This window comes from Panthera onca, chromosome D4, assembly GCF_046562875.1.
Source record: "Panthera onca isolate mPanOnc1 chromosome D4, mPanOnc1 haplotype 2, whole genome shotgun sequence".
NCBI lineage: Eukaryota > Metazoa > Chordata > Mammalia > Carnivora > Felidae > Panthera > Panthera onca.
In genome coordinates, this window is record NC_138351.1 from 12,505,303 (window position 1) to 12,529,501 (window position 24,199).

The 24,199-nt window shown below is 48.6% G+C and overlaps 1 protein-coding gene and 1 long non-coding RNA gene across 2 annotated transcripts in view; one reads left to right on the plus strand and one right to left on the minus strand.

Moving 5' to 3' along the window:
• On the minus strand, positions 1 to 5,881 carry LOC144613988 (uncharacterized). Its single transcript, XR_013551487.2, has 2 exons — positions 5,769 to 5,881; positions 1 to 601 (listed from the first exon to the last, which is right to left on the minus strand). It is a non-coding gene; the product is annotated as an uncharacterized LOC144613988 (long non-coding RNA).
• Positions 5,809 to 24,199, plus strand: part of FXN (frataxin) — a 23,965-nt gene continuing 5,574 nt past the window's right edge. The window contains exons 1-3 of the mRNA XM_060610116.3: positions 5,809 to 6,077; positions 14,363 to 14,460; positions 16,891 to 17,011. Coding sequence (XP_060466099.2) covers positions 5,910 to 6,077; positions 14,363 to 14,460; positions 16,891 to 17,011 — 387 coding nt within the window. The 5' untranslated portion in view covers positions 5,809 to 5,909. The remainder of the gene's footprint in view (positions 6,078 to 14,362; positions 14,461 to 16,890; positions 17,012 to 24,199) is intronic.

Genomic DNA, 24,199 nt, shown 5'->3' on the forward strand with positions numbered 1-24,199 from the left:
GTCACAACTGGATGGGGGAACACGTACTACTGCCATCTAGTGGGCAGAGACCAGGTATGCCGCTGAACTTCAAATGCACAGGACAACCCCCACAACAAAACTGTCCTGTCCACAATGTTAGTAGTGCTGCTATTGAGGGACTCTGCTCTATGACAGTGATTACGTTTGACTTGTTAGTTGTTATTAATTATATCTCAAGAATGTAACCTGGGAGAAAAGTCATAAGATGCAAACGATTCTTGTCTAGGAAGGTAACCCAGACGCCATAGATGCACATGTCTGAAGGACTCTAATTGATTGTGTGTCTGACTTCACAATCTTGTTCCAGATCAGTCTTCCATCCTCTTTAAACCAGCTTCGCCTTCCTGCTGGTTCCGCATTTCTCTAGGGTGGCCATTAAAAAAATGCCACACAGTAGGCTGGCCTACACAACAGAAATATATCTCAGTTCTTGAGGCTCGAAGTCCAAGATCAAGGTGTTGGTATAGGTGTCGGTTGGTTTCTTGAGGCCTCTCTTCTTGGCTTAACAGGTGGCTCTTGTACTGCCTTTTCACATGGTCTTTCCTTTGTGCTTACCGGGCCTTGGTGTCTCTTCCTCATCCTTTAAAGAAATCAGTTATATTGGATTAGGACCCCATCTTCATGACCTCATTTAATCTTAATTACCTCTGTAAAAGCTCTATCTTTAGGGGAATCTGGGTGGTGTGGTTGGTTAAGCGTCCGATCTTGGCTCAGGTCATGATCTCACAGTTTGTGAGTTCAAGCCCTGCATCAGGCTCTGTGCTGACAGTGCAGAGCCTGCTTGGGATTCCCTCTCTGCCCCTCCCCCCCCCCTTTCTCTCTCAAAATAAATAAACTTTTTTAAAAATGAAATAAAACCTCTATCTCCAAATCCAGTCACATTCTGGAGTACCAGAGGTTAGAATGGCATCATATGAGTTTTGAAGCACAGTTCAGTCCATAACACTTGTCTAATTAATCTGAAACATATATAAGAATTATGTTTAGAGAAAGAATGAAATATGGCCTTTTGTAGCAAGGTGGATGGAACTGGAGAGTGTTATGCTAAGTGAAATAAATCATACAGAGAAAGACAGATACCATATGCTTTCACTCTTATGTGGATCCTGAGAAACTTAACAGAAGACCACGGGGAGGGGAAGGGGAAAAAAAGTTAGGGAGGGAGCCAAACCATAAGAGGCTCTTAAAAACTGAGAACAAACTCAGGGTTGATGGGGGGTGGGAGGGAGGGGAAAGTGGGTGATGGGCATTGAGGAGGGCACCTGTTGGGATGAGCACTGGGTATTGTATGAAAACCAATTTGACAATAAATTTCATATTCAAAAAAAAAGAATTATGTTTAAATATGTTAATGTATTTGCCTTGCAAATACATCTGAATCCACAAAACCCACGTTTCTACTGCATCAGGCTGCTTCCTTGAAGGCTACTGGTGTATCAACACTAATTCAACAAGAAGAATGACTCTCTAAAGGAATACTTCAGATATATCACATGCTTCTCTCCTCTGTCCCCTCAACCAGCCTCCACTAAAAGTGTTCTGTACAGTGAGAGGTCTCTGCCTGAAGCTTTCTTCATTTGTCAACTAAAGGTTCAAACACAATCACGCATGGCCCCAAAGGACCCTGCAGGGACACTTTCTTAGCATATAAATCCAAACCTCCTTTTTTCTGGCTACTGAAAGTGTCGATAATTAGCATATTACTTAACTAATTTACAAGTTTCTTATGTATTGTCAAAAATATTTTGGAATTACTGATCAATTAATTTGTTGACTATCTTTATGAACTTAATCTCTTTTAAGCTCAGAGTCGTGTATCAAATTGCATTCCAGAACTTGGATTCAGATTCTGGTCCCATAGTCAGTCTCTTGAGACAAACTGCTATTTCTCATCCGTCATTGTAGAAAAATTTGCCCTGGGCAACTGTCGGAGAAGAACATCCTGGGCAATTTCTCTTATCAATCAATCCAAGCAAATGCACCGGACTGGCTTTTCCCCAGAGCTGAAGTCACCTCCCGGCGGTAAATTCAGTGTTAGGCTCTAAGAGCACGAAGGTGAAGCCCGAGGCCAGGCAGGGAGTGAGAAGTTGGAGACAAGTTTTTATTACCAACGGCGCACGGAGGTAGCGCTTATTTCCTAGCTCCCTGGCAAACTCCCACGCCCTCTAATATGCCCTGCCCCCTGGCAGCTGACCAATCAGCTTAGTCCACCCCCTTAGCAACAGCGATTGCTCCAAGGGGCGGGCCTATGATCCCACCAGAGCCAATCAGAGCCTTTCCTGGGATCGACGTCCCCAAACCAGGGAAATTGCGGCTGTAAACAGCCTGTAGAGCAAGAGCACTGGACCAGAAAACAGGAGGCCTGGCTTCCCCTGGCAGTCGTCTGGCTCCTCAAATTCTGACGTGCTCTCAGAGTGAAGAGCTGCAGATGTTGTGCCATAGCAAGCAAACTCTCAAACTTGCACAGTTCAAGAAGACCCGCCAAGTGATTTTCGAAACCGGCTGGATCTGGAAGAAATTAAGCCGAGGACAAACCCCTGTCCCCTCCCAAGTCTTTAGGGTAGGGCATTCTCTTTCCTAGTCTACGTAAAGCTCAGCCAGATCATTCCGGCTCCTGTGTTGACACAGAACCTAAGAGTATCTCGGCCACTGGAGATCTTAGAACGTAAGTTCCATGAGACCAAGGAGTCTTGCTTATTTTGTGCATCGCCATACTCCAGCATTAGAACAGTGTGCAGGCATCAATAAAATCCTCGATGGAATAAACTCTGACGTCTCAAAGGTTCAATGACTAGCCCAAGGTTGCCCCCAGCACGTCACAGTTGAGCCTAAGACTCAGTGACAGAGAAAGGGAAGAGTAACCGTTGAGTTCGTACTACGAGCCAAGTACCATTACCACAAAATCTGTACGCTATTTCATCTAATTCACACCACACCGTGTGCCGGGTACCCCCAGTATCCCTATTCTGCAGGTGAAGCTCAGCTAGCAGGTCACAGAGCAGGGTTATCCATCCATTCCAGGCAAACAGTAACTGAGCACCTGCTACTTACCCAGCACCGTGCCTAGCGCTGGGGAAACCAGAGGTGAAGAGAACAGACGCGGAGCTTGTATGGTAGTGTGGCGAACGTTCAGTTAGCAGGTAACACGTGAACAAGCAATGGATTTGCCATTTGGGAGGCGTGCTGTGGAGGAAATCAATGGAGGGGAGTGACGGAGGGAAACGGGACAGAGGGAGAAATCTCCTTTAGGTACAGTGGTCCGAGAGAGGCTCTTTAAGGACGGCACATGCAGACTGAGGCCTGCAGAGAAGGGGCCCCCTGTGATCAGCTGGAGGAAGAGAGCTTCAGCCAGAACAGCAAGAGCAAAGGCGTAAGGCACAGCAGGGCAAGGCAAGGTTAAAGACCAGGAAGTGTGGCAAGAGGGTACAGGATGACTTTGAAGGGGTAAGCAGAGGTCAGCTCTCTTTCCCCAAGAAATATATATGTTTATATATAATTCTATCATATTGATTATATAGTTGATGTTAATTAATAGCTACATACCAATTATCGAACACTATGTTCATATACTAACTATATAATACTGATTCTACTAGAGTGATTATATAATTATATATAACTTGTCTATATTTGCAATACATATTACATCATAAAATACACATATAAGGGTATATTGATAATACAAACCATGAAATTTATATAAAATATATTTATATGAAAGCACATAGATAAAATGTATATGCAATATACACACATTAGCATATAAGTCACTGTATATAAATTCTTTAGGTGTTATCTATAAAATATATAAAATTTAATAAATGTATATAAAATTTTAAATTAAAGAATGAATTATATAAATTATAATTCTCTCTTAAGATAAATAAACTTAAAAAAAATTTTTTAGTGTAGTTAACAATGTTACATTAGTTTCAAGTGTACAACACAGTGATTCCAAGAGCTTAAACGTCACGCTGTGCTCACCACTGCCCCTACCGTCTCTCCCCATATATCGTTATCACAGTACCACCGACTCCATTCCCGGTGCTGTGCCTTTTATTCTGGTAACTTATTTCATTACTGGAGGCCTGGATCTTCCTCTTCCTCTCACCCATTCTGCCCATCCCTCCACCTCCAGCCCCCCCCCCACCCTGCCCCTCAGTTAGTTCTCTGTGTTTACAGGTCTGATTCTGATTATTTATTCGTTGGGTTTGTTTGTTGAGATTCCTCATATGAGCAAAATCATAGGTGTCTCTTTCTCAGTCTGACCTCAGCACAGATTGTGAGGCCTTCATGTTCTCTGCTCTGCTACCCGGAGCCTGCTTCCTTGGCTGCAAAGACAGGGCAGTGACATCCGCTTCGCAGGGAGCAAAACTTGGGAGCACGTGCCGGGGTCTCCCGTATGCCAGAACATGCTAAGCACACTGGTGAATACTAGTGCCAACTCCCCAAGTATGTAATAAAGTTGTGAGGGTATGAGAAAGGCCCCACTATCAGTGCAACAGCGGCTGGCGCTGGGGCTACTAACCAAAACACTTCCCTTCGCTCTAGTGAGGGCTTCTCAGCCCTGGCACCATTACCATTCTGAACTGGATAATTCTGTGTTGCATGGGGCCATCCTCTCAGTAGCATGTTATCAAACAGCATCCCTGGGCTCTACCCACTAGATGCCAGCACACACCCCCCCCAACCCTCACTTCGTTTTAACTATCAAATGTATCTGCAGATCATTTACAGGGGGGACATGGCCTCTCCACGCCTGGAATAGGCATAACAGGTGCTCAATAAAGGACTTACAGTTAACTGAAGGAAAGACAATATCTCTCATCCAAAAGAATGTCCTGGACAACCTCTCTGATAGCCTGTCAGATCCCACCCCTCCTATTTTTCAAGGCCCAGTGCAAATGCCACTTCCTCCATGAAGGCTTCCTTGATTGTCCCCACCTCTGCTTGTATACACTCTCCCATCCAATGCTGATATCCGATAGTTTGGGTTCCTCTTTGAACCTTGTCATTTAGTGTCCCACACATTTACACGTGTTTTACTTCCACTATTCACAAAGTACCAAGGAGGCTTTGGAAAAACTTTAGCGCCAACTATCGATCTCCTCTGCCCACTATCTTCCCCATAAAAATGACATTCTCTGGTATGTGCACTTGCCATTTTCTCAAGCATATATAAGCTATGAAAGAAATGTTCACAATCTGTATTCCTTTGCAACATACTAAAGTAAAAATGTCTTTTAAGGTGTATTAACAACTTAATATTTACCATACACTTAGCAGGGTCTAGGACTTGTCCCCCCACAAAAAAACACTTTACATAGATGAACTCACTTTACCCTTAAAATAACCCTAAGAAGTAGAAACTTTAATAAACTCCATTTTACAGATGAGGCACAGAGAAGTTAATGAGCCTGCGCACTGGTCACAACGCCGGGAAGTACAGAGTTCGCTTTTAAACCAGGCAATCCCTCTCCTGTCTGCCCGCTCCTAACTGCTACAACCTGCTATGGGCAAGCGGCTTCAAGACCTGCACCCCATCCAGTTCGTGGCAAGACTGCAGCTCTCAAATCCTTCCGGGCTAGAAATCAGCAGCAGGTCACTAGGTCTCCGACACCAGGGACCTTGGTTACGCATTCACTGTGTTGCCTAAGGGGTAAGCTGTGTGCTCTGCAAGAAGCGCGCTCTCCATTTGCGTGAAACAGAGGTAGTACCGCGCTGGGAAGTTCTTCCTGAGGTCTAACCTTGGGCCATTTCCCACAGCCAACAGAAGAGGGGACCTGAGCGCCCGGCCGAGCCGCGATGCCTTCCACCGGCGGCCACCAGGTGTCGCCGCGGCGTCCCCCGAGCGGGAGGGCGGAGCGGCCGCGGACTGCGGGAGCAGCATGTGGACGCTCGGGCGCCGCGCCGCCGCCGGCCTCCTGGCCCGCTCGGCGCCCGGGGGCTCAGCCCGGGCCCGCGCGGGGGCCCCGGCGCCGAAGAGGGACGCCCCGCTCTACGGCCGCCGGGGTCTGAGAGTCCTGACGGCCGCAGCCCACGTACCCAGCCACGCTGTGAGTACCCGCGCCGCGCAGCCTTCAGGGCCGCACGCCGGAGGGGGGAGGCCGCGCACGCTGAGGACGCTGCGGGCACGCGCGCCGGGCACGCGCGCCCCGTCCGCTCCGGAGGAACCGCGGGCCGGGGACGCGCTCGGCGGGGGTCGGGGGGGCCGGACGGCGGCGGAGCGCGCGGCTCCGGCTGCCCAGGGCGGTGCCGCCCGCTCAGCCTTCTGTTTCCCGGGGTCGCATTTGCACCGGCTTCTGCTTTCGGGTGGAAGGGGCAGTATCCTGCCATGCAACTGCGGGGGAACGCAACGCAGGGGGCCGCAGATCCGTTTTCGGAGGCCGTGGTTGTCTCCAAGCTCGCCACTTTGCTTTTCGAGAACAATTTAAGCGATACTAGATACTGTACTGGATGCTGTAATGTACCTATATATGTGTGTGACATACAATATCAGTATGGCACATAAATATATATAAATAAAATAAAATAGTACAGGGGTGCCTGGGTGGCTCAGTCGGTGGCCCACTCTTGATACGGTCATGATCTCTTGGTTTGTGAGTTCCCGCCCCACATCCGGCTCCTTTCTTAACATCGCAGAGCCTGCTTGGGATTCTCGCTATCTCCCTCTCTCTCTGCCCCTCAACTGCTCCTCCCTTTCTCTCTCAAATAAATTTAAAAAAATAATCAGTACAGTATAATAGTACCAATATAATAATATGTATACACACACACAATTAGAGTGATGTTTTCAAGCACGGGCTTTTCCGAAAGAAATGCTTCCTCAAGCGAGGTGGAAATGTCAAGGCTGCGGAGTACAGTAGCTAGAGCAGCAAAGCTTTTGGAAAATGACTGGGCCTGCGTTCCAAATTCTGGTTCGATTCACCGGAGCTGTGTGACCACTGCGGATCTGGAACCTCTCTGAGGATTGGCTTCCTTTTCTGTGAAGAGATTTAAAGGGTAAAGCCCATTTGGCCTAACTGGTGTAAGGATTACTTTGGATTAACATATATAAAGTCTTCAGCCCTGAAAGTTAATTCCCCTGGGGAATGCAAAGGAGCGTCTGACCCAGTAACTCCCCAGACTTGAAAGGAGGAAGCTGAAAGAACGGCTGTGGGGTTGAGGAAGACTGCAGGGCAGGATGGACACGGTGTTTAATCAGGGTCTTGAAGATGGCCAGGGAGGGAGGGGAGGGTATTCCCGCAGGAGAACCTGCCTGCCTGCGGGAGGAAAGCAGTCGGACATCCGCTCTGAGTGGCTGGTAATGCGGGTTGGGTTGTCCACGCAGATGGAGGCAGGTGAAATCCAACTCAGAGTGCCTGTGGAGCTCTGGAATTTGGACTTTATTTTTAAAATTTTATTTATTTTGAGAGAGGTCGAGCGTGAGCAGGGAAGGGGCAGCGAGAGAGGGAGAGAGACCGTCAGAAGCAGGTCCAGAGCTGTCAGAGCAGAGCCAGAGAGAGGGCTTGAACTCACCAACCGTGAAATCATGACCTGAGCCAACATCAAGAGTCCAGTACTTAACCGACTGAGCCACTCAGTCGCCCTTGGAATTTGGACTTCAGACTTAAACTTCCCACCGCCCTACTATTTGGCTGTGTTTGAAGACAAGTTAGGATTGGTTGCCAATATTCAGAGTTGGGACCTTGATACTGGGTTCCCAGGACTCTCAGGAAAAATAGGCAGTTATGGCCATGCTGGTCCCACGATGCCCCAGCGCAGAACACAGACACTTGTTACCCCTCTCCTTCTATGCCGCTCCCACGGGGAGCTGCCCTAGCTTGTACTTGGACCCCTGCTGGTGTGGGCCAAGGGTTGCCAGCAGTTTTTCATTTAGGACAGTGACAACATACGGCATGGTCTTTTGGGTGGCATTTAGTGGCTGAAGGGCTGCTGACTCAGCAGCGTGCCCAACTCACAGCCAGCACCCAGGAGGCAGGCACTGGCACACACTGGGATTGGGGGTAACTGGGAGGTTGGGAGGTAGTTAGCTCCCTGGGTCACCCATTAGGCCTCCTCTGCCACAGTCACTTAATCAGGTTTGCTGAACTTGTCTATCACGCGGCTCCCTCATCCATTCCTAGTACTTGAAGAGTTGGCTCAATGACGGTGGCAACTGGGACCGCCATGTTTAATTTTGTCAAGGCGTTAACTGTCCCCAGGTTGGCCCCGAAAGTCCCCATGCACTCCCGAATCCATCAGGACCTGGCTTCCTTCTGGGGGCCTCTTCCCATCCTTATTTTCTCTACTGCCATTCCTACTTCTCCAGCACTGTCCAACAGACATGGAAGGGGAGCCACATGTGTAATCCTAAATTTTCTAGAAGCCACATGGAAAAAGTAAAAACAAGCAGGTGAGATTAATTTCAACAACACAAAGTGGCACCTGACTGGCTCCGTCAGTGGAGCGTGTGACTCTTGATCTCAGGGTCATGAGTTCAAGCCCCATGTTGGGCATAGAGCTTACTTTTTTTAAAAAAAAATGTCAACAACACATTCATGTAATCTAGCTTTTCACAATATCATTTCAACATTTAATCAATACTGAAAAGTCATTGAATCACTTAACATTCTTTTTTAGTACTCATTCTGACAAATTCAGCTTGCACACTTCAGCACCTGCCAGCTCAGATCTTAAGCTGAATTGCTTGTGGAAATGTTTCATTTCCATTTCTCAGAGTTCACTATTGAAAAACAAAGTCACACACTCGAGCTGTTCCAAACATGTTTTCAGTTTTCCAGAAACTTGACTCAAGTATCATTTTTAAATGACGATCGTGTAAGGTTTACACTCCAGGTCCTTGGTCCCACCAGCCACGTTCCAGGCGCCCCATGGCCACGCGTGTGTGGCTCGCGGCTTCTGCACACACACAGCTCTGGAGTACAGCGTGTTAAGCTTCTGATTGTCGGTTCTTAGCTCTGGCTGCTCGTCAGAAGCCAGGATCCCCAGAAATGCCTTCCATCTAAGTGTGCGGCTCCGTGGCCCAGGGCTGCCTCTGGTTCCATCATGCAGCCCCTGACCCTACTGAGAATGAGAGTGGGACGGAGCTGGTCCTCCAGCCTTTTCTTTGTCACACAGGAGGCCCCTCCAAGGAGGAGATAATGTCATCACCTCTGACCTAACTTCATCAGCCCCTGCTGCAGCCCTTGCTGCACACCTTGGAAGGCTTATAGACATTAATTTTTGTAGAGGGACAAGATCCTCACCTATGATCCCATGATCTTTTGACCTTAGGCCTGGCAAGCAGGTTATGCCCTAATTAACTTTGTTTTGTTTTTTTTTCTTTTTTATTTATTTTTCTTTATTTATTTTGAGAGAAAGAAAGAGCACATGGCAAGGGGCAGAGAGAGGGAGACAGAGTATCCCAAGCAGGCTCTGCACTCTCAGCGTAGAGCCCGACAAGAGGCTTGATCTCACGAATGATGAGGTCATGACCTGAGCTGAAATCATGAGTTGGATATTTAACAGACCGAGTCACCCAGGCGCCCCGCTTTATTTAGGTTTATTTGATTTATTATTATTTTTTTTAATTTTTTTTTTAACGTTTTTATTTCTTTTTGAGACAGAGACAGAGCATGAACAGGGGAGGGGCAGAGAGAGAGGGAGACACAGAATCGGAAGCAGGCTCCAGGCTCTGAGCCATCAGCCCAGAGCCCGACGTGGGGCTCGAACTCACGGTCCGCGAGATCGTGACCTGAGCCGAAGTCGGACGTTTAACTGACTGAGCCACCCAGGTGCCCCTATTTGATTTATTTTGAGAGAAAGAAAGTGCGAGTGGGGGAGGGGCAGAGAGAGAGGTAAAGAGAGAATCCCAAGCAGTCTCCGCACCGTCAGCATGGAGCCCCATGTGGGGCTCGAACTCACAAACCCATAAAATCATGACCTGAGCTGACGCTGGATGCTTAACTTACTGAGCCACCCAGGGGCTGCATCCCTAATTCACTTTAAATTCATTTTTATTGTCTTCCACAGACAATGTATGTGCGTTTATACATACAACAGTGTATATAAAATATCTATCTTGTTTAAAGGTTAATAACAAACTCCCATGTTTTCACCACCAGATGAAGAGAGTGAATATTGCTGGGGCGCCTGGCTGGCTCAGTCGGTTAAGCGTCTGACTTCGGCTCAGGTCATGATCTCATGGTTCATGAGTTCGAGCACCGCGTCAGGCTCTGTGCTGATGGCTCAGAGCCTGAAGCCTGTTTCACATTCTGTGTCTCCCTCTCTCCCTGCCCCTTCCCTGCTTGTGCACACTCTCTCCCTCACTCTCTCTCTCTCTCTCTCTCTCTCTCTCAAAAATAAATTAACGAAAAACATTTAAAAAAAAACGAGAGAGAGATTAGAATATTGCTTGTTCCTTGAAAGCTCTCCCCGCTCCCCCCAGTCCTCCCTGAAGGGAATCTGCTCTCCTGAATTCTGTCAGGCATCCCCTCCTTTTCTTAGAGTTTCACCCCCTACATATGTCTCCCTAAAAAACATTTTGCTGCGTTTATTCCGCTGTGACTTCTTCCTTGCATTCAGGGTTGTTTCTGAGCCTCATCGATACTGATGTGCACAGTTGTCATTTATTCGTTTTTCTCTGCCGGGTAGTAGCCCATTGGGTGAGTACATCACACTCTGTCCAGTCTCCTTCTGGTGACATCCGGGTGATCCCGCCGTGGCGCTGCTGGCACGGATTGTGCTGTTGTGGGCGTTCCTGGCCACGGACAGAGGCCCTTTTTGGATGAATTCCCGAGAATGGCATTGGCTACGTGAGGAGCCAGCAAATGTTCAACTCACTTGATGCCACAGTGGTTACACCAGTCCACGCTCCCCGGCGGTGGATGAGAACTGTGTCACTCTTCCAGTGTTGTGCTCTGCCGCGGGGGGCCCCCGGAGTGAGGGCTGTCCTCCCTGCTAGCCCCCCAGGCCGGGCCTCACTGGGGCTGGTCCTCCATTGGGTCGTGCGGTTCCAGGGCTGGAGCCAGAGACTGTAGGCCTAGCAACCATCTCGAATCTCCTCCCGTGCTGAGCTCAGGGACCGACTGAACCCTGGAGACTCAGGCTTAGCAGACCCATCACAGAGCAATAGTCCAAGGGCTCCAGGTGGCTTGGAAGCAGGGAGGGCGGCTGCCGGGAGGCTGCAGGGGGGAGCACCCCTAACACAGCCCTCAGAGCTGCAGATTCCATCTGCCTCCCTCTAGCAGAGCGGGGCTTCTTCCCTGATCCCTGCCTCCTGAGGAGGAAACAGAGGGTCTGAATGGTTAAGCAGGTACCCAGGGAATGTTGGGTTGGGGAGAACGGGTAAGAGACCAGCAAGATGTTTCTGGCGACAGTCCCTTCGATGATTACACACAGCCGAGTGTAGACTTCCACTCCTGGCTGTTGAATAACTTGCATTAGCCCGAACCTCCCACCAAGGACAGCCATCAGAGATACAAAAAGCAGAGCCAGGAATGAAAAGAGAAAAGAAGGCTGTGTGAAGGTATCAGAGAGACATGACAGGACTTGAGAGGACCCTGGAGAGGAGGGAAATTCTGAGCCCCTAGTCTCAAACTTCCCTTACATGCCTGAAACTCTGTACGGTTCCCAGGCGTACGATTCTTTCCTTTGTGGCCCGGACCCTAGGGCCAGACAGCTTTGGGTTCAAATCCCAGCTCCTGCGCTTGTCTCTGAGTCTTCGTGTGACTTTGCTCAGTTTCCTCATCTGTGAAATACAAATACAGTCTCATCTTCATTTTTCATGGGTCCTGTACTTGTGAATTCACCCACTCAATAAAATGTATCTGTAACCCCCAAATCTATACCCAGGGTGATTCTGCAGTCACGCTTGGGCGCACGCAGAGCAGCAAAACACTGGAGGCGCCCCCCCCCTTGCATGTTCCCACCCCGGGTCAAACAGGGTGACTCCCTGCTTTTTCTCTCAGCCCCCACACTGTAAACAAGTGTCCTATTCACCGGCTACTCAGTGGCGCGTTGTTTGCATTGTGATTTTGTTGCTGATTTCACCGTTTAAAATGGCCCCCAGCCTAGTGCTGAAGTGCCGTCTAAGCCCAAGAAGGCTGTTACGTGCCTCGCGAAGAAGACAAGTGCCCCGGATCGGCCCCATTCACGCCTGAGTTACGGTGCCGTTGGCCCCGAGCACAGTGTTCATGAATCAAAAATATATATTAAACAGGATGTCTTTAAAATTTTTTTTAGGGTTTATTGCTTTTGAGAGAGAGACAGAGAGAGAAGACAGTGCAAGCAGGGGAGGGGCAGAGAGAGGAGACACAGAATCGGAAGCAGGCTCCAAGCTCTGAGCTGTCAGCACAGAGCCCGATGCGGGGCTTGAACCCACGAACCCTGAGATCACGACCTGAGTGAAGTCAGATGCTCAACCAACTGAGCCACACAGGTGCCCCTTAAACAAGATGCCTTGAAACAGAAGCACATGTAAAACAAGGTTATGTATTGATCGGTTGGTCAAATATGACCTGAGGCCAGCAGTACCCTAAGCCTGTATTTCCCTTAGGAGCAGCTCACTAATCTAGCATTCTTGGTGACTTTATAGAGCATAACTGTCGCGAATCACCACTATAATAATAGTACTTGCCTCACAGGATTGTAATGAGGACTAACCACATCCATTTCTATCAACACCAAGGGGACGGTGAACACTCTAGAATGTGTGGCTATCACGCCGGTTCTCTCACTTCTTCAGAGCCAACCTTTTAAAATCATGCCCACTTTGGGGCGCCTGGGTGGCTCAGTTAAGCATCCAACTTCAGCTTGGGTCACGATCTTGCAGTATGTGGGTTCGAGCCCCGCATCAGGCTCTGTGCTGACAGATCAGAGCCTGGAGCCTCCTTCAGACTCTTTGTCTCCCTCTCTCTGTGCCCCTTCCCGGCTCGCACTCTGTCTCTCTCTCTCTCAAAATAAACATTAAAAAAAATTAGTTAAAACCATGCCGTCTGGGAGCGCCTGGGTGGCTCAGTTAGTTAAGCGTCCGACTTCGCTTCAGGTCATGATCTCACAGTTCATGCGTTCGAGCCCCACATAGGGCTCTCTGCTGTAAGTACAGAGCCTGCTTCAGATCTTCTGTCTTCCTCTCTCTCTGCCCCTCCCCTGTTTGCATGCACACATACTCTCTCTCTCAAAAGTAACATTAAAAAGTAATAAAAAATCAAATCAAATCATGCCCTCTGTGCTCTGCATTTCTGTTTCCCCCTTGTCTGCTCACTTCTCAGCCGCATGCCCTCTGTCTTTTCCTTTCTGAGTTTGCCAAGGACATTGATGGCTCATGAGAATAACAGCCTTGAGCCGTGCTCCAGAGTGACCTTTGGAGAATGTGAGTCTTGCCACGAAGCCCCTCAAGCCCTTGGATGTCTTCCCAGGATGAGGTCCAGCTGAGTGCCGTCACAAGGCCCTGTGGCCCCTTCTCCATCATCTCCACTGCATATGTATCACTTTTCTCTCCCTTTATAGGCTCCATCCCCTCCCACACTGGGGCAGGTCCCTCAGCCGGGGTCCCCTCTGGTGCCTGTCACTCTCCTCTGGTTATGTCATCTGGCTCTCCAGCTGATCAGTTAGCACTGGCTGCTTCAGAGACAGGAGCCTGGACACTCAGATGTTATGGACTGGGATCAATCAACACGTCCCATGGTCTCCTGCAGATCATGTTAATGAGACCTGCCAGTCTGAGGTCCGATCCTCTCTTCTGGACATCAGCAGACATCTGCCTCTTACCATTCATTGTTGCTTGTATTCATCAGACTCTGGGAGCTTTGCTGATGCCTCCCTGCCTGGCCTGTGCTAGTCACCTAGAGCAATGCTGCCCAGTAGAGCATCCTGTGGTGGTGACTGTGTTCTGTGTGCCACTAGCCACACGAGACCTCAGGACGCTTGACACGTGGCCAGTTCAACTGAGAAACTGACTTCTTAAATTTTATTCCAATAAATGTAAATGTAAATAGCTGTCTGTGGCTCAGAATTATTATTTTGAGCAGCACAGGCTTAGAGAGAGCCTGAGAGAACTCCAGGTAATGTATGTATGTAAAGAACGTGAAAACATTTCCTAAGAAACACTCCTGGAGGAGCCCCATGGTTGGCTCCATCGGGAGAGTGGGCAACTCTTGATCTCGGGGTCAGGAGTTTGAGGCCCACGTTGGGTTACTCAAATAAATTTAAAAAAAAAAAAAGAGAAGAGAAGAAAGAAAGAACTACTCCTGGAAAACTTGAATGTGGTTATTCTCGAATGTAGGAGTGGTGAAACCATGCATTCACGGACTGTAATACACTGAAAAATGGTAACGTTCTTCTTAACTTTGGCTTTTAGAGTTTGTGCGGCCACCGCCTCGGTCAGACTGTGAAGGTCAAAAACCAGAGTGTCTGTCTGATGAACATGAGGACAGCGGGAACTTTGGGCGACCCTGGGTAAGATAAAGCACCTTGCACATCAGAGACCTCTTCCCCTGTGCCCTCCCTCTCTCTCAATACACGACATAGGCCTACGTGCACATATTATCTTTTTTTAAATTTTTTCCTTTTCTCTTACCTTTTACCAAAAAAAAAAAAAAAAAAAAAAAAAAAAGAAGCCCATCCCATACAAAGCCTGTTATCTCCCTTAGCGGCAGCATTCATAAGCATCTTTCCACGTCACCACCTACCTACCACATTATTTTTAAGGAAATAATATGAAGCTTTCTGGATACACCGACCATAGTTCACTTAACCCATCCCCTGTTGCTGGACATTTAGGTTGTCTCCAGAGTTTTGTTATCATTCTCTTGGGTGACTTAGCAATTAGGGTAGGCCAAGCCTCAGTAACAAAGAGACCCAAACCTGTAACAGCTCAAGCCAGTGGTCTGTGTCCCTGTGTGCAGACATCCCAGGGTGGGCATGCCTCTGTGCAGTGATTCGGTCAGCCAGGCTATTCCACCCTCCTGTGACTTGTCAGTACCTTACTGTCCCCTGCACGGTGGAGGCCGGTCACCCCGCCCATCCCACAGAAAGGGACAAGGGCATGGAAGCCCTGGAAATGGCTTGTCACCCACTCACATTTTAGTGGGAAGGACATGGGCACATGGCCACAGCTATTTGCAGGGGACGCTGGGAAATACAGCCCAATGGGTAGGAGGACGCAGTGGCTTCTGGTGCAAAGCTCCCCAGCACTGCTCCAGTCTGCCCCCCGCCACTGGTGTCCGCATGGACCCTCCTTTCACACGAACGCACACACACAAACACACACATACACACACCCAATGGAGAGGGGCTGGTTCGCTTCCTCATCAACTCTTGATATTTCCGGTCTCTTCTATTTTAACCATCATTCTGGTGGCATCTCGTTGTGATTTTTCTTTTTAACGTTTATTGATTATTAAGAGACAGAGAGACACAGAGCGTGAGCAGGGGAGGGGCAGAGAGAGGGGGAGTCACAGAATCTGAAGCAGGCTCCAGGCTCCGAGCTGTCAGCACAGAGCCCGACGCGGACTCGAACTCACAATCTGCGAGATCATGACTTGAGCCGAAGCCAGTCGCCCAACCAACTGAGCCACCCAGGCACCCCTCATTGTGATTTTTTTTTTAATGTATATTTTCCTGAAGATCGATAAAGTTATATACCTTGTCATATGTGCACTGGCCATTTGGATATCTTTCTAAAAATGATTCCCGTTCAAAGTTTTTTTACCCTTTTTTTCTATTGGGTTTTCTTTTTCTTATCGACTTGTAGTTCTTTCTATATTGTGGAAATAAGCCCTTTGTCAGATACATGTAGTGCAAATAATTTTCTCCCACTTTGTGGTTTGCCCAGTATAAATCTTAATAACAAAAGCAATGGAAATAAGCACAATGTCCGGCTGAAGGAGTCAGGTTCAATAAATAACATAAAATACCATGAAAATCTGTATGGGCTAATATGGAACAATTTCCAGAATATATTAAATAAAAACTGCACAGTGCTTCATTTCTGTATTAAAAAGAATATAAAGGGGTGCCTGGGTGGTTCAGTCGGTTAAGCATCCAACTTCAGCTCAAGTCATGATCTTGCGGTTCAGGAGTTCGAGTCTCGCATCAGGCTCTGTGCTGACGGCTCAGAGCCTGGAGCCTGCTTCGGATTCTGTGTCTCCCTCTGTCTCTGCTCTTCCCCTGTTCATGCTCTGTCTCTCTCTGTCTCTTTCAAAAATAAGTAAATGTTGGGGCGCCTGGGTGGCGCAGTCGGTTAAGCGTCCGACTTCAGCCAGGTCACGATCTCGCGGTCCGTGAGTTCGAGCCCCGCGTCAGGCTCTGGGCTGATGGCTCGGAGCCTGGAGCCTGTTTCCGATTTTGTGTCTCCCTCTCTCTCTGCCCCTCCCCCGTTCATGCTCTGTCTCTCTCTGTCCCAAAAATAAAAAAAAATAAAAAATAAAAAAAAAATTAAAAAAATAAGTAAATGTTAATAGTAGACCCTCCCTAAGGTCTTTTAAAAAAAAAGAGAATATAAAATTCTGGACAGATACAGAAGAGACTGTTACTCGTAGTTGACCATGGATGGGGCTGCTTATTTGGGAAAAAAAGTTTTCTTCCTTATAAACTTTTTCATGTTGATTAACTTTTTACACTGTACATGTTAACTATTTTCCGTGTATTTTTTAATTTAAGGAAAAAATAAATATGTCGGGGCGTCTGACTTGCTCAGTCAGTGGAGCATGTGACTCTTGAATCTCGTGAGTTCAAGCCCCATGCTGGAGGTAAAGCTTACAGTGAATGGATCAATCAATCAATCAGCCAGTACAATGAATCAGTCAATCAATGAATCCATCAGCCAGGTTGACATTAATAAAATGGAGCTGTTTAGGAAGCATGTGTTTTGTGTTTCCCCTGCAGCTCTCTGGATGAGACCACCTACGAAAGACTGGCAGAGAGGACACTGGACTCCTTGGCAGAGTTTTTTGAAGACCTCGCAGACAAACCTTACACACTGAAAGACTATGATGTCTCATTTGGGGTACCTCTTAGCTCATTTTCTTTTTCTTTTCTTTCTTTTTTTTTTAATAACTTTTTTTCATGTTTATTTTTGAGAGAGAGAGAGGCAGAGCATGAGCAGGGGAGGGGGAGAGAGAGAGGGAGGCACAGAATCAGAAGCAGGCTCCAGGCTCTGAGCTGTCAGCACAGAGCCCGACGTGGGGCTTGAACCCGTGAACCGCCAGATCATGACCTGAGCTGAAGTCGGATGCCTAACTGACTGAGCCATGCAGGCGCCCCTTTGCTTATTTTCATTATTCTGCTTCTTCCCTAAGAATTCTAGCTCACTAAAATAAAGAATTCCCCTCTAGGGGAGCCAAGCATCCAGCAGCGTGCGGTTACGTGTCGGACCGAAAGATTGGAGACGGTGTTGGAGCCTTGCTCCACCAGGCTTGTGACCTTGGGCAAGTCACAGCCTCTGTTTCTCCTTAAGTCCTATTTCTTCTTGCAAACAGTGGTTCTCAAGCTCCACTCAATACCTATAAAGGTAAATGGGAGAAGAACCCAGGCGTATGTTTGTCTAGCAAGAGGCCTCTGATGCAGGCCTGGGGAAGCCTGAGCTAGACTTCTGCTTAAGCAGGATGTGTTCAGAGCACGCAGACCTGGGTCCCACTCCTGGAGATTCTGATTCATAGGTCAGGGTGTACTCTCAGGAAGCAAATTCTTGAAAAGCTCACCTGGGATTCTAATGTGCACCCTGGGTCCCACCCCTAGAGATTTTTATCTGGGAGTATGTCCCAAGCAAGGCACGGGAGCTTTTTAACGTTTTTATAATCAGGGCACCTGGGTGGCTTAGTCTCTTGAGCATCTGACTCTTGATTGCAACTCAGGTCATGGTCCCAGGGTGGTGGGATTGAGCCCTATGTCAGGCTCTATGCTGATCATGGAGCCTGCTTAAGATTCTCTCTCTCCCTCTTCCCCTCTCCCCTGCTCGCCAGTGCTCTCTCTCTTTCTAAACAAACCAACAACAATAAAGTTCTGTAATCAGTCCGTCCCCAGATAATCCTAATATGCAGCTGGCGTGAGCCCCAGATCCCGGAAGCCAAGGCAGTGCTGTTGTGCACCGACTGACCACCGGGTGGCAGACTTGAGTAAGGGGCCACCTTTGGATTTACAATTCTGTTGAGGCCTTAGGGACCAGCTCCCTCTTGGCCAGGAGAAAATCCCCCACGGAGGTTAATCCTCTTGACAGCAGTTAATTAATAGTTGGAAGTGTCATGAAGTGTGCATTTTGGATTAAACCATGGAATTATTTAGGACGACCAGCTGTCAGGCGTAAGTGATAGAAATGGTGTTGGATATTGCCGTGGAAACAGAAAAGGGACTCCACCGGATGGAGTAGGTAGCAGAGTCTGGAAGATTTCAAGCCTGGTTGTAAGGATAGGGAGGGACTTCGAGGTCAAAACAGAGGCAACGGGGCGAGACAGGATTGGATGCCTTCCAGGCGATTGCGGTCAGCTCAAAACGCAGCATCTTCCGGGTAGGGCTCTAGAAATGCCTGTGCGGACAGCCTCAGAAGGCAAGTTGCTCGGGAACCATTACAGACTGGCCTCCCCAGCTTGACTGCCTGTGGGCTGATGGAGCTGGGGCGTTAACAGCTCTCCTCTCCCCCGGCCTCCCCATCAGGGGCTGGCTGGACTTAGAGGGAAACCAAGTCTCGGGCTGACCTCGGCCTTACATACAAACATTCATTGACATTGGATAAGCGTCCAACTTTGGCTCAGGTCGTGATCTCATGGTTTGTGAGTTTGAGCCCTGCATCGGGCTCTGCACTGACAGGGAGGAGCCTGCTTGGGATTCTCTCTGCCCCTCCCCGCCCCTCTCAAAAGAAATACAATTTTTTTTTAAATGGCACAGAAACAGTCCCACCACTCATTCTTATAAGATTAGTGAGATTACTTAGTGACTCGGGTATTTTGCACGAGTGTTTTCATTAGAAGCACGTGGGGCAGTATTCTTGGAGCGGGATTCTGTTTACCTCCCTGAATCAGGCAGCCAATGTTCCTGGTGAGTGGTGGGCCACAGGACCTTCCTGAATCTTCCCTGCGGAGTCTCTCTCTAAAGAGTGACCCAGCTGCTGGGCTTTCTGTAAACCATTCCAGTAAGGGAGGCACCTGTGTTTTTCTGGCCAGAAAAACCTTCAGTATCACTCTCCTCAGCAGGGGAAAATTACTTCTAACAAATCATTTGCTAATTAGGAAATTCTCTAGTATAGATGTAGAAACTAAAGGCTTATATAGTAGCTGCCTCTGTTATTGGGACTTCTGATAAAGAACTTTGAAATGCTGGGGTGCCTGGGTGTCGGTTAAGTGTCCGACTTCGGCTCAGGTCACGATCTCACGGTTCATGAGTTTGAGCCCGCCATAAGGCTGTCTGCCGTGAGCACAGAGCCCGCTTCAGATCCTCTTTCTACCTCTCTCTGCCCCTCCTCATTCCCTCTCTATCTCTGTCAAAAATAAACAAACATTAAAGATGAAAAGAAAAGACACTTAAAAAAAAAAAAAAGAAGAACTTTGAAATGCTATCTACCCTGGGGTGTGAATTCCTGATTAGTCTCCCAGGCGCTACCTAACTTATATATTCCACATATAAATCTATTGAAACTACATTGTAGGCAATAGAACACCTGTAACACTATCACTTGAGCTTTGTTGGGGTGCCATCTTTCCCTGTCCCCAGGGTCCGGTTGGGCATCACCTCCCCTGGGAAGTCCTCCTAGATGCTCCAGGCAGATACCGCCCTTACCTTCTTGCCCAGCACGCTGAGAAGGACTCCATGGAGCACCGATCGCCCCGTGTTCTGTCTATTTACACATCAGCTCCCATGGCTAGACCAAGCGCCTCGGCAGCCAGGACACCGTCCATTCTGGGTGTCCCCAGCACCCGCAACACGGCCAAGTTACATGACAGGGATTTAACAAGTGTCGATTCAGTACGTACATGGAACGGCGCCCACTTACTTTAACAAAACACACTTCCACTGATGCCGGTCAGCATCATCGGTATTTTCCCAACTTGCTACTGGCCGAGTGGACAGATCAAAGTGGTAATCCAGACAGGCATAAGAATACGTTCGTTCCGTTTGCTCCCTGTGCAGTAGGAGACGTGAGCAGCTCCTGACTGTTGCGTCTTCCTGTCCGTGGGGTGGGTAATGTTGGGGGTCAGTGTCTGGGTCCAGGCCTCACCCCCACCGGCACTGCCATTAGAGGGGACACCACCAGAGCGGAAAGTACCGCCCGTCCCTAGGCCTCTGTGGCGTCTGCTGCTCGTGACCGGCGAAATCTGACCAGAGAGCACCCTGCTCTCTGAGGGGTTGATTCCAAGCCACCTTCCTTTTGTGCCTGCTGGAGCCCTGGCCCCTGACATTTTGATGAGAATTGGTTTGCAGTCATGTTCTTTACTCACTAAGCTGTTGGCATATCGCAGCCAGACATTTCTTAACCTTTTCTGGGCCTTCTCCGGAGAAAATCTTCCCCGAACACCTATGAGTACAATTTCAGCTTTGCAGCGGGGGCTTTCGCAGATACCTGAACACTACCTCTGGGTCCCAGGTCACGGACCCTTGCTCAGAGGCAGCATTTTATTGGCTATGGAGACAAATCATCTAGCTTCTCATCCTGGATTTGTATTTTCTTTCCAAGAGTCCTTTAAAAAAATTTTTTTTGGACTGTTTATTTATTTTGAGAGAGAGAGAGAGAGAGAGAGAGAGAGAGAATCCTAAGCAGGCTCCATGCTGTCAGTGCAGAGCCCAACGCAGGGCTCGAACCCACTAACCGTGTGATCATGACCTAAGCTGAAATCAAGAGTTGGATGCTTAACCCACGGAGCCACCCAGACGCCCCTGGCGAGCGAGCGTCCTTAAGCGAATGAGCTTAACTCCTGGGAGTGGCAGGTTCTTCAGCTGTAGAGTGAGTGACATCCCTCCACCTCTCCGATTTCTATTAGGGATTGAATTTTAAAATGCTACACGCTCATTATTCTTACTCTTTAAGAGGAAGTTGTATCTGTATTTGAAGTATGGGAAGCCACGTACACATGAAATCGCCTGACTCCGCCTGCCATCCCGTGTGTGTCTGTTGCTACAAAGTGAGCGAGCGACAGCGGAAATTGCTCCTTTTGCTGCCATATGTGGAGGGCTGATACTGACTGGCAGGAATAAGCCGCCACCCGCTGCGGCCAAGGGCTCTTCTGATTGTGTGGTGCCCAGGTCAGCAGCGACAGACTGTTTCAACTCTCTCCCCACTTCCCCTGCCCTCCTCTGCGTTTAAGTTGGCCCACACTCCCAAAGCAGTCTCCGATTGCCCCTTAAGGAATAATGCTAATGAACAAAAAGCCCGCTTCATCTGGTCTCCTTGGGGCCGGTTCTGAAAGCATTAAAACTCCTGGTGACCCAGTAAGGCAGCTTAGTTTCCTTCCGCTCCTTCCCTCCTCTTGCCAGTTTCCTCTGGAAACAGCCGCTGGCTCCACAGGGGAAAAGTACTGACACACAAAGAACAGGAGGAGGGTGGGGACTAAGTGCTGAGACCTTCTGCCTTGTGTAACCTGGCCCTTAACGTCACGCACGTTATCACCGTGCCTGGTCACCCTCCGCTCCGTTCCCGCCTCCGCCGATGTAGGTTTGCGTCCATCCGGTATTTTGCACAGAGAACGGATGTGCTGCACACTGAAGGCGCTTGGGTGAAGAGACAAATCGGGGCGCCTGGGTGGCTCAGTCCGTTAAGCACCGGACTTTTAGCTCAGGTCATGATCTCACTGTTCGTGGGTTCGTACCCCGCGTCAGGCTCTGTGCTGACAGCTCAGGGCCTGGAGCCTGCTTCGGATTCCTGTCTCCCTCTCTTTGCCCCTCCCCAACTCGGGCTTTTTTTTTTGTCTCTCTCTCTCTCTCTCTCTCTCAAAAATAAATAAACATAAAAAAAAAAAAGAAAAGACAAATCTGCACTCAAGGTGCTTGAAGTGGTGGAGGAGAGGGGGTCTGTGCCCGGCTAACAGGCGGGTGGCTCAGATGCAGGGAGGAAGGCACAGAAGGGCTGTGGGGGCACCCACGCACAGGCTCTGGCCCCAGCTGCGGGGTGTCAGGGTAACCACGCCAGAAGTGCCTCAGCTGGGGCTGCTGGTCTTGGGGGTGGGGGGGGGGAAGGGGTGCTGCAGAGAAGCTGCTGGGGCCCGCAGCGGGCGGGGAGGTGGTGGGAGACAGCTTGCAGCCTGTGCATCTGGAAGAAATCTCACAGTTGCTTTATGAATATGCTCTTTGTGAAGGAGCAGCCAGTTCCCTGGAATCCTTGCAGAAGATTTTGAGTTGGAAGGGGCGCCTGGGTGGCTCGGTCGGTTAAGCGTCCAACTTCGGCTCAGGTCATGATCTCACGGTTCATGAGTTCAAGCCTCGCATCGGCTCTCTAGGTCAGCACAGAGCCTGCTTAGGCTCTGTCTCCCTCTCTCTCTGCCCACCCCCCTGCTCACGCACGTGCTCGCTCTCTCTCTCAATGAAACAAGAAAAAAAAAAAGGTTCTGAGTTGGAAAGAGATGATTTTGGCTTTGAGCAAATAGGATCTGCCACCCCTGACTGGTCTCCTGTTCTAAGGCACGACAGTGATCAGGGGTGTGCACAGGGAGCACCCACGCCCCTCCATCGGTGCACAGAGAGAGTCTCTGAAGGAGGCAGCACAGATGTTGTCCTGAGGAAGGGGGCAGGGCTGAGACTCGGACCCCACTCTCTGTTCTCTCCTCTGCACCTACCCCTCCTTCATCGTGGGGGACAAGGAGGCACGGCGGGGCATTGAAGGACCAGATAGGTCACACTGGAAACAGTGAACATCTTGAACCCCTGAGCCCGGTATCTCATGAAAGAATAAGCCATGAAAGTATGTACGGGGGGAGAAGGAATGGGGAATGACTGCTTTTGGCTGCGGGGTTTCTCTTTGGGGTGATGGAAATAGTCTAGAATTAATGATGTTTGCACACGTTATGAAATACTAAATGAAATGAAAATGAAAAACACGTTGTGAAATACTAAAAACTACTAAATTGTACAGTTTTTTTTTTTTTTTTAATGTTTATTGATTTATTTATTTTGAGAGAAAGAGAGCGGGGGGAGGGTTAGAGAGAGAAAATCGCAAGCACGTTCCACTCGGTCAGTGCAGAGCCTGACGTGGGGCTCAAACCCACGAACCGTGAAATCATGACCTGAGCCAAAATCAAGAGTCAGACACTTAACTAACTGAGCCACCCAGGAGCCCCCGAATTGTACCGTTTTAAGACACATGTAAGTAAATGAAAGGTGGTAGTTCTACCAAAATAGTAAAGGTGGGTTTCAAGAAAAAAAATTTTACAAGACGTACTTATGGGGCACCTGGCTGGCTCAGTGAGTGGAGCATGTGATTCTTGATCTTGGGGTCACGAGTTCAAGCCCCACACTGAGTGTACAGATGATTTAAAAAATAAAAAATAAACTTTAAAAACAAACTTATGTACCCTTTGCTCCCAGCCCTTTTCAGAATGCATTTAAAAACTGGCAGACATGCCTGAGAGTGAACAGCTTATATCCGTGGTTCATGGGATTGAGAGAGCACTTTGTGTTATGTAAGGAACAACCTGTTTTGGACCCACACAGACCTGGACTTAAGATCAGCTCTCTCAGTTCCTACGTATTCCTTATTCCCCGGTCCCTGTGTCCCTCACCTGTAAAACGGGAATAACGATTCCCATCTCTGATGGTCACGACCACGGTGGAAACACTTTTACACAAAATGCCAAACACCAAGCCTGGCACAGAGTGGGGTACTAGACGTTAGTGGTTACTACTTTTATTGATGTTTTCATTTTATTTACACTCTCTGTATTCCTGATGTCTGTGCGATTTTTGTTTCTTTTTTAATCAGAAAAAATGTTATTGAAAATAGCCTGGGTGGCTCAGTCGGTTAAGCATCTGACTGCGGCTCAGGTCATGAACTCAGCTCGTGGGTTCGAGCCCCACATCGGGCTCTGTGCTGACAGCTCGGAGCCTGGAGCTGGTTTTGGATTCTGTGTCTCCCTCTCTCTCTGCCCCTTCCCTGCTCGCACTCTGTCTCTCAAAAATAAACATTAAAAAATAAATAAATAAATAAAATATATATATATAGCCCAATAGAGTCCTCCTCATCCCTTGCCCATCAGTTAAATTATTATTATTATTACTA